The 18900-nt window shown below is 34.8% G+C and overlaps 2 protein-coding genes across 7 annotated transcripts in view; one reads left to right on the forward strand and one right to left on the reverse strand.

Annotated features, from left to right (window-relative positions):
- LOC131147961 (uncharacterized) overlaps positions 1-5863 on the forward strand; it is a 65666-nt gene extending 59803 nt beyond the window's left edge. The window contains exon 10 of the mRNA XM_058097646.1: positions 5599-5863. Coding sequence (XP_057953629.1) covers positions 5599-5667 — 69 coding nt within the window. The 3' untranslated portion in view covers positions 5668-5863. The remainder of the gene's footprint in view (positions 1-5598) is intronic.
- Positions 5864-6680: 817 nt separating this feature from the next.
- LOC131147962 (CBL-interacting protein kinase 32) overlaps positions 6681-18900 on the reverse strand; it is an 89391-nt gene continuing 77171 nt past the window's right edge. For all 6 annotated transcript variants that reach the window (XM_058097650.1, XM_058097647.1, XM_058097649.1 and 3 more), the window contains 2 exons: positions 7163-7235; positions 6681-7009 (listed from right to left, as the gene is read on the reverse strand). In XM_058097650.1, coding sequence (XP_057953633.1) covers positions 7164-7235 — 72 coding nt within the window. In that variant the 3' untranslated portion in view covers positions 6681-7009; position 7163. The remainder of the gene's footprint in view (positions 7010-7162; positions 7236-18900) is intronic.

Raw genomic sequence — 18900 nt, forward strand, 5'->3', positions numbered from 1 at the left:
AGCATCAAGCTTTGATCTCTCCTCACTAGAAATGTGCACATAGGCTAGGCAACCAAATACTCTCAAACTAGAGTAGTCTACCACACTATCTGTCCACACCTCCTCTGCAACTTTCTTCTCTAGTGATGCCCTTGGTAATCGGTTAACCAAGAAACACGTCATACTCACTGCCTCGGCCCAAAAGTTCTTTGCAAGCCCTGTATTCAACCTGAGATACCAAGCACTTTCAATTAGAGTTCGATTCATCCTTTCTGCCACACCATTCTGTTGTGGTGTCCGACATATTGTAAAATGTCTCCTTATGTCATGTTGCTCAAAAAACTCCATGAATCTCGAATTAGCGTATTCGGTTACATTGTCTTACCCGAGGCATTTAATTCTCCTCTTGCTCTGATTTTCCACCTAAGCTTTCCAAAATTTAAACCTGGCAAACGTCTTTGACTTGTGCCGCATGAAGTACATCCGGACCTTTTGTGAGTAATCATCGATAAAACTCACGAAGTACATATGTACACCCTGTGATGCTACTCTCACCGACCCCCAAACATCCGAATGAATCTAGTCAAGAATACCCTCCGTATTGTAAGTGGTTGTTTCGAACTACACCCTGTTCTGTTTCCCAAGAACACAATATTTGCAGAAATTCATCTTGCATGTTTTGACACCTTTCAAAAATTCTTCTTAAGAAGTTCCTTCATCCCATGCGCACCCATATGCCCTAACCACATATGCCACAAAACAGTATTATCTAACTCAGAATCTGCAGCTCCAGCTTCACCTACAATTGTAGTACCCAATAGTTTATAGATATTTCCCGCTAACTTCTACCCCTTCATCACCGTTAGAACCCCTTTACACACCTTTATTACCACTTTTAGACTTATAACTAAACCCGTTACAATCCAAAGTGCCCAATGAAATTAAATTCTTCCGTAGATTTTGTATGTGCCTTACATCACATAATGGTCTTGTAACACCATCAAACATTTTAATTCTTATGTTTCCTATTCTAACAATTTTGCATGAAGCATCATTTCCCATTAGAACATAATTAGAATTAATTGACCTATAGGTGCTGAACTAATCTTTATTTGGTGTCATGCGATAAGAGCACACTAAATCTAGGATCCAAGAATCTGTGAGGCGATCTGACCTCAATGAAACAAAAAGCATATCGCTATCACCGCTCTTTGAGCCCCTTCCACTACATTCGCCGATTTTGAAGAGCCCTCTTGATTTTCTCCATTCCTATTCTTCATTTCTGAACACTCTGGTTTTATGTGCTCCTTTTTCCCACACTTAAAACACCTTATGTCCTTCTTGGACTGCGACCGAGACTTCTTATAGCTTGACCTGCTCCGAAATTTTCTTCTCTCACGTTTCTAATTATCTTTCACCACAAGCCCTTCACCTTATGAAATCTCATTGCTGGCCTTCTTTCTTTGATGAAAACCTAGCAAAGCACTTGTAAGCTCTTCCAAATTTAGGGTTTCTTTACCCATGTTAGAGTAGTAACCAGATTTTCATACGTATGAGATGCAGGTAATGAATTCAATAGCATCAACGCCTTGTCTTCTTCCTCGAACTTCGCATCAACCCACATCAAATCACTTATAATCTGATTGAATACATTGATGTGTTGGTTCAAATCCAAGCCCTCCTCCATTTTAAGTCAATACAACTTTTGCTTAAGATACAACTTGTTTGTTAAAGACTTAGACATATGCCGGCTTTCTAGTTTGCCCAACAGCCGCAGGAGATTCCTCATCAATGACGTGATACAATATGTTATCAGCCAGACAAAACCTGATAGTCGCCACAACCTTCGCTTCCAATTCCTTCCAACTTTTTTCGTCCATGCCTTCCGATTGACCTTCGTATAATGCCTTCACCATACCTTACTGCACTAACAGATTTTTAACCCTCCTCTGCCATAGTCCAACATTTTCCATTCCATTCAAACTTAACAACATTGAACTTTGCAGAAGAAATTCCAGAAGCCATTATAACCTAATGCTTTGATACCAAATTTATTGTGCAAATTAATGGGCAGCGGAAACAAACGATCTTACAATGCAGCAACCAACAGTGAGATATACAGAAAATACAATCACGCAGATTATATGAAAGCAATAAAATAATGACATGAAGAATTACGTGGTTCAGCAATGCCTACATCCACGGGAACACACGACAGTGCTTTTTCACAATCTTCTGTCAAAAGACGTTAGAGTTACATCATACAACATGTATGTATAACCCTCCCAGAGGTTTTCCCCCAAAATCCAACCTATACAACTTCCTAATTCAAAATTCAAAAACTAGCGCTGAGTAATCGAGCAAAACCGTCGACGGTTTAATGTCGAGATCAAATTGTCGATGAAGCTCTGCAAAACAATCGACTGTTTATTTGCACTTGGACAAGACCGCGTTTTCAACCATGTTTTCCCTTTGTACATGCATTCCACTCAACATATGAGCCACATATTACAACAGAGCACGTTGGGGGCTGTTTGGGGATGTGATTTCAATTGGGGGCAAATCGGCAATGTTTGTGGGTGACTGTTGTTGTTTTTGCAAAATCCCTAGTGTTTTTTGTGTTCATGAACTGGCAATGTCACCCAGGAAATTTTCGATGATTGTTTTGGCTTTTGGCAGCCACTGGCAGTGTCGTTGGAAATTCTTCTATGAAGGTAGATGTGCTGCAGATTTAGGGTTTTAGGTTCGGTCTTGATGGTGGTTGTGATAATTAGAGTTTAGGTATCAAAATAATGCTTTGTTACCATGTTGAATAAGTGGGTAAAATGGAAGATCTTATCACAATGATAAGTGTATCCCTTTATTTATAATATATATCAAAGTACAAACCAATGACCATAATACCCCTTACTAACTCTCACTTATGAACATATTCACTAACACACTAATAAAATGGTAATCTAACATGGTATTAGAGCTATTACCGAGAGGTTCTAGCTTCTAGTCTCATTTCTTGTGTTTATTGTTGGTGTTTTAAAAATGATTATATTCCTTGTAATGGGTGTTATGAGTGTTAAAGCCTAATATATATTGTTGGCCGGCAACTTAACACCTTAAGCTTTTAGGTAAAGTGGTTATCTCGCATCAATATAATTCATGGTTGAAATTTTGAGACCACATTGCCCTTAATTATTTTTTGTACATTGTTTTTGTTGACTTTGGTGTATTCCTAAGAGGGGTGGGGGGTGAATTGGGTATTAAAAATTTATTCCTAGGTTTATCCAACTCAGCAGCAATAATACACAACCTAGGGTCTGTCTATATAATCGTAAACTCAATCAACACATAAATAACATATAATGAGTCAAGCATACAACATACATGTGCTGAAAATGAAAGTACAGAAAATAAATTGCAGAAATATAAAGTACACGCACAATATGTTATTAGGGTTCGGTCAATACTGCTTACGTCCCCACCTTGGCTCGCAAGTCCAAGGATTCTACTACGACTCACTTAATGGGTGGAGCGGCGCCGTTTACAATCAGGTCAAATTCCTAGGGCTGACCTCAACCTTTACAAACTCTCCTTGCGTGGCGAAGAAGGCCCTAACAACTGATCCTTTCGGGTTAGATCAAACCTCCTCAGGTCATGCCTGAAATACAATCAATGAGTATGAAATTTTACGTACAATTCAAATGCTTCTCAACTAAGCAGATTATGTACCGATTCAGCACAGTATAATCAATGCACATCAATTAGATAAGAACTATAAGTTCAGTGCAAATATGTGCAATACCACTCAATGTAATGTCACTAAGCAATCAAGTGTAAGAGTGTATTGTCAATCTATCTTTGAAACAATATACCAATGTATATCAACCAAAGATAGGGTTTCAAAGTTTTTGAATAATGTGATTAAATATCTCAAAATGATATTCTCAAAATATAAGCACAAAAGATATTAGCAATCAAAACTTGCAAAAAATGTCTTCTACAAGAATACAATACAAGCTCAAGAGTCTTGCAATAATAGTGCAAAGACTCACGGGCTCTCAAAATTTTCCCCACAAATGAATTTATGGATTAAAATCAATGAGGAAAATGTATAGCTTACTCTCACAAGAAAATCAACACTCAATCAAAACAAAGAGAGTATAGCTTGTGTAGGGGATTGTAGGTACTCTCAAGATAATCTCACTCAACAAGATTTGTAGAGGAATAAGTAAATGAGGAGTATTTTGGATTGGAGTATGAAGAAGGGCTCTCAAAAAATTTAGAGAAAATATTTGTTAATTAAATCCCTAATCATGTCTTAATTTTGCAAATGAAGACCTATACATAGAGATGCCCAAAATTTTTACCGTTGGGGACATAAGGGTAATTATTAAAATTGTTTTAAACATGTTTAAGTAAAATAATCCTGATTTACCCTTAATTATAGGCGGTAAAAATTGTCCAACCCTAGAGTTTTGGTTGACTAAACTTGGGTTTGGTCGTCCGAACAGACACAAAAGGAAAAGTGTTTTTTTGAGGTTTGGGTTCCTGTAAAATAGTTCGGTTGGCTGAAAAAGGCGATTCTCCAACCTGCTTGAGGTTCGGTCGCCTGGACATAAGTTCAGTTTGCCGAACTTGCTCATTCGCTTGCCCAATGTCAAGATGACCATGAAGTTTGGGCGCACAGGTTGTTGGAAAAGTCCTCAATATAAGTTCGGTCGACCGAGAACACTCAGTTCTTTTTGGTTCGGTCACCTAAAACCTTTACAAAATAAGGACCTACGTCTTATGTTTACTCCTGATTACATATGTGATAGAGGGGATTATCCTAAGTGCTTGTGCAAGGTCCTAAGGTCTTTCTAAGAACTTTTTGAGCTAATCCTAAAAATCTGGCCTTGGTCGACCGAAGGGTGACCCCTAAGGTCCATCTATAGTCTTGAGCTTATAGTCCTTACATGCATGATATGCATAAACTATTAGAGACCTTGAAATAATTATTACAGATCCAATGAATTGAATATAAATTACAACAATTAAAACACTTTTGAGTCTTCATTTTTCCTTTGAGTCATCATGTGCTACCATATGATTTTGCTAATTGATCCTGCACACAAACTTGGCAAACATTAAATATCAATGTATTTGTCATGATCAAAACGGGATATGACCCATAAAGTCAACAGTTTTATATATAGGTCAAGAGTAGAGTATGTTGGTTATCTTGTTCAATTGTGTGTGAGAATTCACATGTTGAATCAAACATTAACACATGCATCTTGTGTGCATTCTTGAGAATCTAACACAAATCCCTAAAAAAAAAAATCCCATGACACATTTGATTCACAAGAATGAGATTCTCATAAATATATCATTTCATGGGAATGGTTTTGACTCACCCAAACACCCCCTAAGGGGTATAGGAAAAAGTTTAAACCTTATCTCTACAAAAGAAATTTTGAAATGAGGGCTACAAATTGCAAGTTTTAACTTCTTTCATTTTTTAAGGATGTCCAGAATACATCACCTTAGGCCTTGTAATTTGTATTTCAAATTGAAACTTCATTCATTTTTGGATTGGTGCATTTAAATATTTTAATTACTGTCTTATTTCCCTGCTTACAGGTAGTTGGCGATGTTGCTCTACAATTTCATGCAGGCACGGCTTTGACAGGGATAGAATATGTGAACTAGTCCATCTTAAGAAATATCGAATGCAATCGTGTTGCTTGGCATATGGGAAAAGGAAGATTGATTCTTATAATGTTTGTCAAGAGGGCAATTTACCCTTGTTTTTGTACCCTTGTGTTTGCTTACTGGATTGAAGCTTCCAATTTGTCATTCTAAAAAATTACCCCTTATATGATGAATATTTTTAGCATTTTGAAAATTCCAATGTTAAGAGGGCAAATTTGCGTACATAATTTTTTTTTCTTGATTCAAATACATCAATTTTTTTTTTTATCATGCAAGGGAAAAAACTTTTTAACTATTTTTAGGAGAAATCTGAAGGTTTAAATCGAGAAAAAATTTTCAGGCCACATCACAATTTTCTTTCTAAAGATTTATTCATGAAAAATACAGATTCTTCAATTTCCTTTAAATGCCATTTTATACAAACTGCAGCATTCCTTCAATGGTTGAACAAGAAACTTGACCCATATGGTCATCTTGTGAAGTGGACAGAACACTGTACAAGACCCATGGAGATTACAATTGGGTGCAGTATTTCTTGACCTGGGGGCTGGAGGCCTCTTTTTGTTTGGGCTATGGCTGCCAGTGTTACTGCCCTCAAGAGGAATGTAATGAATTTTTTTTTAAAAGAAAAATCCCTTGATCCGAGCAAACCCACAAGAAAGACCTGGCATTCAACTTAGAAAGTTGCTTGAGAAAGTGCCAGGTTAGCAGGGACGTCAATAAAGCAGCCTCACCTTCACAATATGCGAGCAGCCTTGAATGGTAGTCTGGCCTGAAGACACCTCCCGGAAGATAGATCTCTTTCATAGACACTCAAAATGATATGGTAAATGAATGTAGCAAACATAATGCAGTCCGTTCCTGTGGACCAGAGAACACTCTTTATCCGAGAAAATTTTTTTTCGAGAGTAATAAATGAAGCAAGTCCAAAATTTCCTGATAAATGATTTGAGAAAATGAATGGAATTGAAATGGAGAGAGAGAAAGGAGGTCGGGGTTATAGTCCGTTGTTTAAAAAAAAAAATTCTTCACAAATATTTTTTCCCGTCTATCAAAATTAAGCAGCACCTCTAACACAATGCATGGTGTTCAATGAAAAAACATGAAAAACTTTCAGTTAGGATGGGTCTCCTAAATTCTACTGAAAGCAACAAATTGTCTCATAAATACAGAGGGTAAATTTTGGAATAACTTGAGAAAAAAAGTAACAGTAAGACGCCCAAAACAAAAGGCTGAACATTATCATACAATGCAGGCAACTGTTCTCACTTCATTTTTCTGACATATCCTCAGTTCTCCAAGCCACTTTTTCAAGGGAGGCTGAAGGGCTTTTGTAAAACTGCAAAGCAACAACAAAAACAATACTCAGCATCCAGAAACGTATAACACCTATATTTCCATAAGCAATATGGGCACCAAAGCCCATGTCGTTAGAAAAGACACCCAAAACAATAGACTAAATATTATTGCACATCCATGCAACTGTTCTCACTTCATTTTTCTTGCATATCTTCCTCAGTTTTCCAAACCACATCTTCAAGGGAGGTTGAAAGACTCTTGTAAAACTGCAAAGCAACAATAAAAACAACAATCAATAAACAGAAATATAAATCAACTATATTTCCAGAAGCAACATTGGCACCGCAAGCCATGTGATAAGGAGAAACAAAAATACTGAAATTGAATGCAATATCAACACTAACATGTTCTGTTTTTATTTTGTTTTATCTTGTTTTTGTTTTCTTTTTTCAGAGGGAAAGAGGGGTTACATCTTGTCACCCAACCAAACACGAAACTGCCCAAATATCTATCATGCTCAGCCGTTTAATATTTTCCAGCCAAATGCTACTAGTCTGAACACAGCCACCAAACTATAGTAAACTTGGCAGCAAGTGACCCTGAGATATCCAAATTTTCCCCACATGTGGTACCACTTATAAATAAGCGTTTAAATCACCAATCACTTATAAATACCTGTAGTAAAAAAGTGGCATTTGATTCACTATAAAGGAAAAGTACTTATAATCCTGAGTAATTTTAAAAATATAACAAAATAAGCAGCCACTGATGAACAGTATATAGTTATAGTATGTTTAAATATAGCAATGAAATAACACTGCAATATAAAATATTATGTTTATTATATTATATTACATTATATCCGTAGGATTGTAGTAGGATCGTAGTATATTTTCTACACTTTCTAAATTTCTTGAACCATAGACCTGGTGTTAACCTACACAACTTGTATCAGAAAAGCACAACCTAGAAAGTACTTCTGTTTATTTAATATTAACAAATTTATGAATTCATAAATTTATTTCAGTGCATTGTTGTTCAATTGGTGCTCCAAACATTTAAAGGTTAGCAGTACGCTATGATAATCATGGAAATAATGGAGCGCCATTAATTATCTCAATGATATTGATGAAGCAAATTATGGATTGAATGATGACATTAATGTGAAGAAGTTAACTTGATAGTATGACTTTATTTATTTGCTTGCTAAAAGATTTTTGGTTTTAGGTGCTGTTACATCATTGTGCATTAACTGTTTAGCGTTAAAAACTATGTTATTTTTATTTTTAGAGTATTTACTCCATTATAAGTTGCCTAATCAAGTTGAATACAACCTTTTGAACCTTGATCTGTTTGTTAATACAAGGACTTTCACTGTTTGATCTACTTTGGGAGTGATTTTCTTAGTTTTGAAGGCTTACTAGCCAAATTTCTAGGTTTATAACTTCATACCATTGAAAACTATGAAACGTAACATAGAGCTGCATTTTTATACTAATTCTATATGGTCGGTAGAGCTTCTAATCGTGATCCGATTCTGTGTGATCTGATCCTGCTAACTCCACTAGCGATCCAATCCCAGTTTTGGCCACCTTCAATATAATTTTTTTTTTTGAAGCAAAAGAAGAAATTTAATTAAAAGATCAGGAATGTATAAAGTTTTTATGCTAATTTTATATGGTCAGTAGAACCTCCATCCGATTCTGCGTTATCTGATTCTGCTAACTCCCCTCGCAATCGAATCCCAGTTTTGCCCACCTTCAGTATAATTTTTTTAAAGCAAAAGATGAAATTTAATTAAGAGATCAGGAATGTACAAAGTGGAGAATAAGGTGTCCTAGAAATAATAACCACCTTCAATATAATACATGCAATAGTATATGTATACTATTATAACCACCTTCAATATGTGTTATCATGCACATGGTTCAAATAGCAGCCCTGACCGTCAAAGCAACAGTTTTTTTCCCTAACACCGTTGCACGCCTCTATGGGCCTTAAATAACCACTAGAAGACTGCACAGAAAAAAAAAAAAATTTTTTTCCTTCTCATTTTTCTTATTTTTCCCCTTTCATAAATCATTTTCATTAAGCTATTTGAAGAAAGAGGGAGAAGATATTAATGAGGATGATAATGAGGCAAAAGTTATTCACCTTTGTTAATATTTACCACATATGCCTTCATTAACAATTTCATATGAAGATTTTATTTTCTTTCTAATTTTTACGGTGCTTAAGTTTTTAGTACTTTATTTATTTAATATTATATATTTTAGTTTAAAGCATAAGCTATAGTTACGCACTACAACTTGTTGGTTTAGGGCTCTTAATTTTTATTAGTTTTTTATTATTTTAACAAATAAATAATAGAACTTACTTAATTTATTGTATTTTCAGTATGTCTAATGTGTCTAATAGATTAATAGACTATATAATGTATTTTGTTTTATTAATCTATCACAAATGTGATTAATGAAAAAATGAAATATATATATATATATATATATATATATAATTTTTATATTAAACAAATGTACAATATTTTTTTTTTAACTAAACAATGTTAGTAAGTTGAACTAAAGGATCCAAAATGCACTAAAACAACGTTAAGACAGGTTTAGAGTTTAAAACATGCAAATTAATCAATACACACAAGATTGTGTGCTTGAAAAAAATTCACAACAGCTTTAACACTCCCCGCCAAAGTGTACAAGGAGAGACAAACACCCAAGAAATAATACCCATTATGGAGAATAAGATAACAACCACCACACAATAGACACGAGCAACAAAACTAGAACCCAAGACCTCATTATCAACCATAGCACAGATATCATGTCAAGTAACAACAGTAGCCTATAGGCTAAAGTTGTTATATGTATCAAGCTTTAACATGTAGTATTATTATTCAATTATTTGCGCCATTATATTTATAAAATAATATAATAATCAACTTATAATGTATCATTATCCAACACTATTATATTTATAAAACTCTATAATATTGAAGTTATAAAGCGGCATTATGGTGTCAAATACATGGGGGTTCCCAAATGGTGCGGATGGATAAAGAAGCTGCTTGAGGAAAACTAGAGTTAGATTAACCACTTGGAACATAAGTTCTTAACATGGAGGTAGTTGGCACGACTGAAAGAAAAATTAACATATGACACAACAATTAAAAGAAACGTTAAATAATTTGCCTTGAAAAAACTAAGTGGTTTGGATAAAAAGTTAAAGAAATTGAAATGTTAAGACTTAAACTTCGGAACATGATAAAAATTACAAGAATGGGGTATGGTGATTGCTTAACAGAACAATTTTGGAACATAATGATGGAGGACGGCAGACAGAAAACAATCCAGGTCAGAGGCAAGTCCTGCGATCTGAGACTGGAGAAGGTTGTCATGGCGATTGCATAACAGAACAATTTTGGAACATAATGACGGAGGATGGCAGACAGAAAATAATTCAGGTCAGAGGCAAAGTCCAGCAATCTGAGACTGGAGAAGGTTGTCATGGTGATGTTGTGTTCTTTGGAGCAAAATCTCTGGGTTAAACGATTGATTAGGTTTCAGGCTGCTCCTTCATTTGCTGAGTGTCTTTCACTGGTTTTCATCTGTGGATACATTTTATCAATGGGAAAAGATTTAAGGAATTTCTGGTATAGGGTGGTGCTTCAATTCACCAAAAGTATTTACAACTTTTACTTCTCTATTATACTGCTCAATACGTTCTTGGATAATATTACGAATTTCTTCAGCTCAAACAGTTACCATGAGTATTTCTTAATTTTGAAAGGAACAAAAGTAATGCTTACAGAGAGTAGAAGGGATAATTGATTAATTCACATAGGAATGGACATATTGGTTTACGTAAGAGTACACATAGAATACCAATGGGAGTTGTGGTAAGTTCTTGGAGATGTGAGGTTGGAGGATCCCTTTGGAGAGATTTTGTGGTGGCATTGAAGTAAATTGCTGATCCACTGAAACCTCGCAGATGTTTGGTGTTTTGTAAGAGGAGACAAAAAGATTTTGATGGAATGAGGTGGTAAAAGATGTTGAATACCACCATTTTTCGAAAAATAAATAAATAAAGGATTTTTGTGCTTATTGTCGTAGTATTCTGTTGGTAGAGGGAAAGAATCAACTGGCCAGAGTGTGAGGGACGGGGGCTAGGGTTTCCAAGAGCATCATCATTGAGAGAAGATGGCTTGGTTGGTCCCGAGCTTGAAGCTAAGGTATTTGAAGTGGGCCAGATATTTTATCTGTTAATTTCAATTTGGAGAGCAAGAAAATATTCAGAGTGGATTTTAATGGCCACATTGGAATGGTCAATAAAGGCTATGACAGGACAAGTAGAGGACAGAAACGACAATGAGTCTGGTGATATGATCTCAGAGTCTGCCATGTCCAATTATATGACCTTAAGAGTCTGGTTGTGGAAGCTCATGACTAGTGGCAGAGCCTCAGTTTCCTGCAGGTCATTTGGGAGTTTCGAGATTGTAGAGGATCACTTGTAAAGGTGGAAAAGGGTTAGGAGGTGTTAATGGGGAATTGAATGATGAACAGGTATGCAACAAGAATTCCAAAGTGTACAAATGCAGGACAATGAGGCAGAAGAAATTGGTTAAGAGGATCTTTCTCAATAATAAAACAAGAAGAAGAAGCCTTTAGTCCCACTAGGTGGGGTCAGCTGCATGAATCCTTTTCCACCAATTCCCCCAATCGAAAGTGTTTTCTTCTATTAGATTAAGGGCTATTAAATCCTTCCTTACTACCTCATTCCAAGTTATTTTAGGTCTACCCCTACCCCTAACCATTTTCACACTAGAAACAATAACTAACTCACTCCTCCACACAGGTGTTCTAATAGGTCCTCGTTTCAAATGCCCAAGCTGTCTAAGCTGCCCCTCTCTTATCTTGTCTTCAATCCATGCTATACCTAAATTATTGCGTATATGCTCATTTTTTACTTTATCTTTTAACGTTATACCACTCATCCACCTTAACATTTGCATTTCAACAACTTTTACTTTTTGTACATGTTTCTTAGTTGCCCAACATTCTAAACAATAAAGCATAATTAGACTTACATCCGTCTTATAAAACTTTCCTTTTAATTTTACTTCTTCAATTTCCCCTTTCGCTTGCATAATAGATCCAAGATATCTAAATCCATTATTGCTATTAATCTCTTGATTATCAAGTTTAATCTTCTCCCCACTACTACTCCTTAAATTATTGAAATTACATTTCACATATTCTGTCTTATTCCTACTTATCCTAAACCCTTTAGAGTCATGTTACTCTCCAAAGCTTTAGCTTAGATTTCACTCCACTCCTACTATCATCAATCAATATGACATCATCTGCAAACAACACCAAGGGGTCTCATTTTGAATATTTCTAGTAAGTTCATCAATCATTAAAGTAAAAAGATAAGGACTCAAAATAGAACCTTGATGTACACCTATTGTTATTGGGAAATCTCTAGATTCCTCTCCTACAATCCTAAAGTTAATCACTACTTTATTATACATATCCGTAATGACCTCAATACATCTACTGCAAGCCCTCCTTCTTTTCTAAAACCCACCAAAGAACTTCCCTAGGTACTCTATTATAGGCTTTCTCTAAGTTAATAAAAACCATATGCAAGTCCCTTTTTTTTTTCGATGAACTTTTCAATTAAGCTTCTTAAAAGATAAATAGCTTTTATTGTTTATCTCCCAAGCATAAAACCAAATTGATTTTATGAAATTCTTGTTTCTAGTCTATTTTTATGTTCAATTACCCTTTTCCCATAGTTTCATTGTATAACTTATAATCTTAATTCCACAATAGTTATTACAATTTTGAATATCACTTTGGTTTTGCATAAGGTACTAACATAATCTTCCTCCATTCTTTTGGCATTTTCTTGGTTTCTATAATAATGTTGAATAGATTAGTTAACCAAATATTTCATTTATCCCCTAAACATTTCCAAACTTCAATTGGTATTTTATCTGGTCCTACAAATTTTCCGTTTTTCATCTTTTCTAGTATCATCTTAACTTCAAGAACACTAATTTTGCAAACAAAACTCTTATTTTTAGTTTTCTCCTCATTTGTCAATTCCAAGTTCAATCTTTCATTTTGATTTTCATCAAACAACTTATCAAATAATCTTCGCCACCTCTCTTTTATGTCTTTTTCTCTAGTTAAGACATTATTATTCTCATCCTTTATACATTTTACATCACCTAAATTGTTACATTTTCTTTCTCTAGCTCTAACAAGTTTATAAATAGCTTTTTCTCCTTTTTTATCTAGTCTAGTATATAAGTCTAGTATATAAAGTATCATAAGCTTTATGTTTAACTTCACTATATATATATATATATATATATATATATATATATATATATATTTTGAATTTTTTCTTAATAGCTTTTTGGACTTCTTGATCCCACCACCAACTTTCTTTACTATCCAAGTATCTTCCTTTAGATTCACCTAAAACCTCTTTTGCTATCCTTACGATTAAATTAGCTATTTTATCCGAATAGCATTTGCATCTACCTTATCCCCTACAGTCCAATCACACCCTTTAATCATTTTATCTTTGAATTTTACTATATTATCTCCCTTCAAGCTCCACCATCTAATCCTTTTGTGTTGATTTATGTTACTATTTTTCTTCCATTTTTTAATATGTATATCTAATGCAAGGGCTCTATGTTGTGTAGCCAAAATTGCACTTGGGATAACTTTACAATCCTTACAAGATAGATGATCCCCATTCCTAGTTAAGAAGAAATCTATTTGGCTTTTTCTATGCCCACTCTTGAAAGTTATAAGTGTTCTTCTCTTTTTATAAAGCAAATATTCAATATACCCAAATAATAAGACATGGCATAATCTAAAATTGTATGACCAACCTCATTTTTATCTCCATATCCATGGCCTCCATGTATTCTCTCATAGACTATATTATCCTTTCCAATGTGTCCATTCAAATCAGCTCCTATGAATGTCTTTTCAAACATTAGTATCCCTTGTAAGTAATCCATATCTTCTCAAATTTATCTTTTAAGATTTTCTGCTAAGCCTATTTGGGGAGCATACGCACTAATGGCATTTAGCCTTTTCAGGCCTAGAGCTATCTTGATTTTAATGATCCTATCATTCTTTTAACATCTACCACATTATATTTTAGGTCTTTATCTACAATAATTCTCATCCCATTTTTATGTTTCTCTTTTCCAGTGTAACAAAGTTTAAATCCTAATTTTTCAATTTCTTTAACTTTCTCTCCTACCCATTTCGTCTCTTGAAGGCAGATTAAGTTAATTTTCCTTTTAAACATTATTTCCACTATTTCCATACTTTTGCCCATAAGAGTCCCTACATTCCAAGTTGCTAATCTAATCTTAGTTTCTTGTGCTAACTTATTAGCCCTTTCCCTTTTATACTAACCCAATCATTCCCTTGAGCTAGGTGAATTTGGAAAGAATTCATGATAATAAGACCTGAAAAAGTTTTATGCTGGTTGTTAGCTACCTAACACAACCCTGCTCTTTCATCCAGACTTAGGACCAGCTGTGTGTACAAAGATAATATGTGTTATATAGGCAAAGTACACATTTGAGGTTTTTCTTTTAACACAAACTTATTTCACAAAGACAATTTTCTAAATCACACCCAACAACCAGTAGAAACCACACAAACAACACAATGATAATCAAACAAATTCTGATGTACAGGTTGGTCAGATTTTAAAACAGAATACTGATGACAACTTTTATATTGAGGAAGTTTTGAATGATTCTAATATGGGCTCCAGTGAGAAAATCAATGAAGATCAGCGTCTTAAGGAGAAAAAGAAATGAGGAGATGCATCATTGGATGAAGTGTGTGTGATAGTGATCTTGCCTGTGATGGTGGATTACTATTGGATGAGGTTCAAAAATAATTTTGGTATGTTTCTGATTCATCTAATTTACTTGGCATCTCTCTCATCTGCCACCTTCTCTGCTTGAAGGTTTGGAGGGTGTTCCTATTTGAGGATGGGGGATTAAAATGCAGGAGCATAAAGTGTATGGATAATATTTTGCCAACACATGGAGGAAATCAATGGAAAGAAAATACATGCTCAACATTTTCTGGACAAGATGGGCTTGTGCCTGTCTTATCTTCAACAAAAAAGGTAGTTTGTTTGGATGGTGGAGAAGAAAGGCAAGAAAAGTCAGCATGAACTACAAAATTAGTGCCCAGATACTTATGATGGAAATGACTTGAAAAGGATTTTCTTATTTAGTTTTTGTTTGCAGGGTTTTCTTTTGTTTGTTTTTTTTTCACTCTTATGAGGATTTTTTGTCCCCTACTAGGTTGTAATATCTTTATCTTCCTTTATAATTTTTCTTTTATTATTAAAAAAACAATAATACCTGCTCTAAAAGAGAAGAAAATTTAATACCTTCTAGGATGGACAAAATAAAATTCAAACAAAACTTTTTTTCCATAACGTTAGATTACCACCTTACCTAAAAGCATAAGCTTCAGGTTGTGGGCAAACAATACATATCAATAAAGCTTTAACACTCCTTCACACAAGTTGCTTGATCATGTGGAGAGAAGAAACAAACAATAAAATAACGCCCATTAAAGAACAAGACTTTTTTTTTAACAAATATAAACGTGAGCAACAAGACTAGAGCCCAAGACCTACAAGCATCCATTGCTTGAATACCATGTTAGATTACCACATTAGCTAAAATCTTAAGCCTTAGGTTGTGGGCCAACAATGTATATCAAGCTTGAACACCTAACTATGAGAGCAATCATTCTTCGTGCAAGGATTTGTAATGTTATTTGAGATGAAAGTTTGACTACACAACATACAGCATTAATATTAAATTATGTATTTAAAAATAGATGAGGAAGGGTTACATAAACAATTTAAAACAAGTAGGTGGAGAAATCAATTTAAAACAACTAGGTGGTGAAACATAAAGGGAGAAAATATAATAAAATTTAAAGATTAAATAATAAAATAAGGCAACTGAATAGTAGGAGATAACGTAGACAGAAAACACTCATTTGAATAGGTTGGCTAGTTCTACTAGAGTGGTAATAGTAAAAAGAGGTTTTCAGTGAATCTAGAAGGGAAAGCATGATTATGAAAGAGAGTTGGTGGTAGGAGCAACACATCCAAAAAGCAATCCAGACGAAAAAGAATGTGATTTAAAACAAGGGGCAACAATGTAAAATTTTGAAAAGAAAAATTGTAAAGTATAGAGTCGAGAAAAATGTTCTAACAAAAAATAGTTGATAGTGAAGCTAAAATTTGAGCATATAACAATTTCTATACAAGACTAGATACTAAAAGGTGGAAAACCAGACATTTAAAATTGTTGGAGCTAGAGAGAGAGTATATCAAATGTATAAAGAAAACAAGTGATAGTGTTTTTGTTAAAGACAGCTATATGGAAGATGGCAAACTTATTTTAATAAGCTACTTGATGAAAACCAAGTAAATAATTAAACATAGAGTCAACAAATATGGAAAGGGATAGAAATTTGTGATTCACCTGCAAAATTAGAGTGAATGAAGTTAATTATGCATTAAAGAAGATGACAAATGGAAAAGCGGATCAGATGACATCTCAATTGGAAGTAGGAAATGCTTAGGAGATAACAATGTTGTCAGCTAGTTTATGTAACAAAACTATAAGGACTAATAAAATGGCTGATGAATATAGGAAAAATAAAATAAAGGAGATATTCAAAACCATGATAAGTATGGTGGAATTAAACTAATAAGTTTTGTGACGGGTAACTAAACAATGTCTAAGATTCAAACAGAGGGTTTCAAAAAATTGATTTGGTTTTCTGCCTGTGAATTGGAACTAGGAAATGCTTAGGAGATAACAGTGTTGTCAACTAGTTTATGTAACAAAACTGTAAGGACCAATAAAATGGTCGATGAATATAGGAAAAATAAAATAAAGGAGATATTCAAAACCATAATAAGTATTGTGGAATTAAACTTATAAGTTTTGTGAAAGGGTAACTAAACAATGACTAAGATTCAAACTAAGGGTTTCAGAAAATTGATTTGGTTTTTTGCCTGCGAAATCAACTAGAGATACTATATATCTATAAGAAGATTTGTTGGAAAGTTTCAAATCTGTTTAGTCAACTTTCCTATTTTTCTAAGAGAATCTCAGCTGTAAACGTGTGAATATCCTAGAATATTTAGTTTCCTTAGAAGTTAGCAATTTTGGTTCTTTCCTTCTTGGTTCTTTCCTTCTATTCTTCTGCTGTACATCTATTTATACAGACCTGTACCAATGTTACGATTAATGAGAATTATTTCCATAAGAAGCTATCTCATTCTAGATGGTATTAGAGATAGGTCCGGCTCTTGGCTTTGTGTAAACCCTAGTTTCCCTTGGCTGCTCCAATCTGACCCTAATCTCTATAGGGTTTTCTTCCTTGTTCAACTCTACCCTAATCTCTTTTATTGCTGTAGCCATGGCTGAAACTTCAAACAAAGCTAAACCAGAAACCAAACCTACCCATTATGAACCTTACTCTGTCCAAATTACCAATATACGATTGAATGAGGCCAACTTCCTGCGGTGGTCACAATCTGTCGGGATGTATATTCGTGGAAGAGGGAAGATAGGGCACTTAACTGGTGAAGCTAAGGAGCCCGAGAAGACAGACCCATCTTATGCTATATGGGATGCTGAAAATTCCATGGTGATGGCATGGCTCGTGAATGCTATGGATGAAGAGATTAGTGCTAATTACATGTGCTATTCAACTGCAAAGGAACTATGGGACAATGTGAGTTAGATGTACTCTAACCTAGGGAATTACTCTCAGATTTATGAACTGCAGCAGAAGATTAGCAATACTTATCAAGGAGACAGCAGTGCAACAAGTTATTTCAATGTTCTTAAGGGCCTATGGCAAGATCTGGATTTATTCAATGATTATGAATGGAAAAATCCTGCTGATTGCAATTACAATAAGAAGATGGTGGAGAATGCAAGAATTTTTAAATTCTTGGCTGGACTTAATGATGAGTTTGATGAAGTAAGGGGAAGAATCCTAGGGAGACAGACCTCTACCCCCACTCGGGGAAGTATTTTCTGAAGTATGACGAGAATATTGTCGAAGGAGTGTGATGATGAAGAAAAAGGCGGATGAGACTGGAAAATTCTGCTCTATTTGCTGCCAATAATCCTGCTCCTCATGCTGCTGGTAACACAGATTTGTCTACTACCAATATTTCTGCACAGCGGCCTTACTCAAATCAAAGAAAGTTGGAAGATAAGCCTTGAGTATGGTGTGAATATTGCAATAAGCCATGCCACACAAGAGAAAATGGCTGGAAACTCCATGGAAAGCCAGCAAACTGGAAGAGCAACAAATCTAGACCCTTTGGCAGCAATCATGCGGTCCCTAAAGCCAATGAAACTAATTTCCTAAGTGCTGAGTAGGTGGATCATCTTCTTCAATTGCTGAAATTTACTTCTGCCTCTGGTCTTCCTATTGGTTCATTGGCCCAAACAAGTGATAACTCTAGTGTCTACCCTTGTTACTTAAATCTTGCACCATGGATCATTGATTCTGGTGCATCTGATCACATTACCAGTACCTCACAATTGTTTCAATCTTATTCTCCTTGTTCTGGTAATAAAAAGACTACAATTGCAGATGGAAGTTTTTCATCCAATTCTGGAATAGGTTCTGTCCAAATCTCTAAAAAAATAGATCAAATCTGTCCTTCATGCCCCTAAACTTGCTTGTAACCTGTTGTCTGTTAGTAAACTCTCACGGGATTCTAATTGTTGTGTCATTTTCTTTGATTCCCATTGTGAATTTCAAGACCAACTCTCGGGGAGGATGATTGGCAGTGCTAGGATGA

Source organism: Malania oleifera, chromosome 2, assembly GCF_029873635.1.
Source record: "Malania oleifera isolate guangnan ecotype guangnan chromosome 2, ASM2987363v1, whole genome shotgun sequence".
NCBI lineage: Eukaryota > Viridiplantae > Streptophyta > Magnoliopsida > Santalales > Ximeniaceae > Malania > Malania oleifera.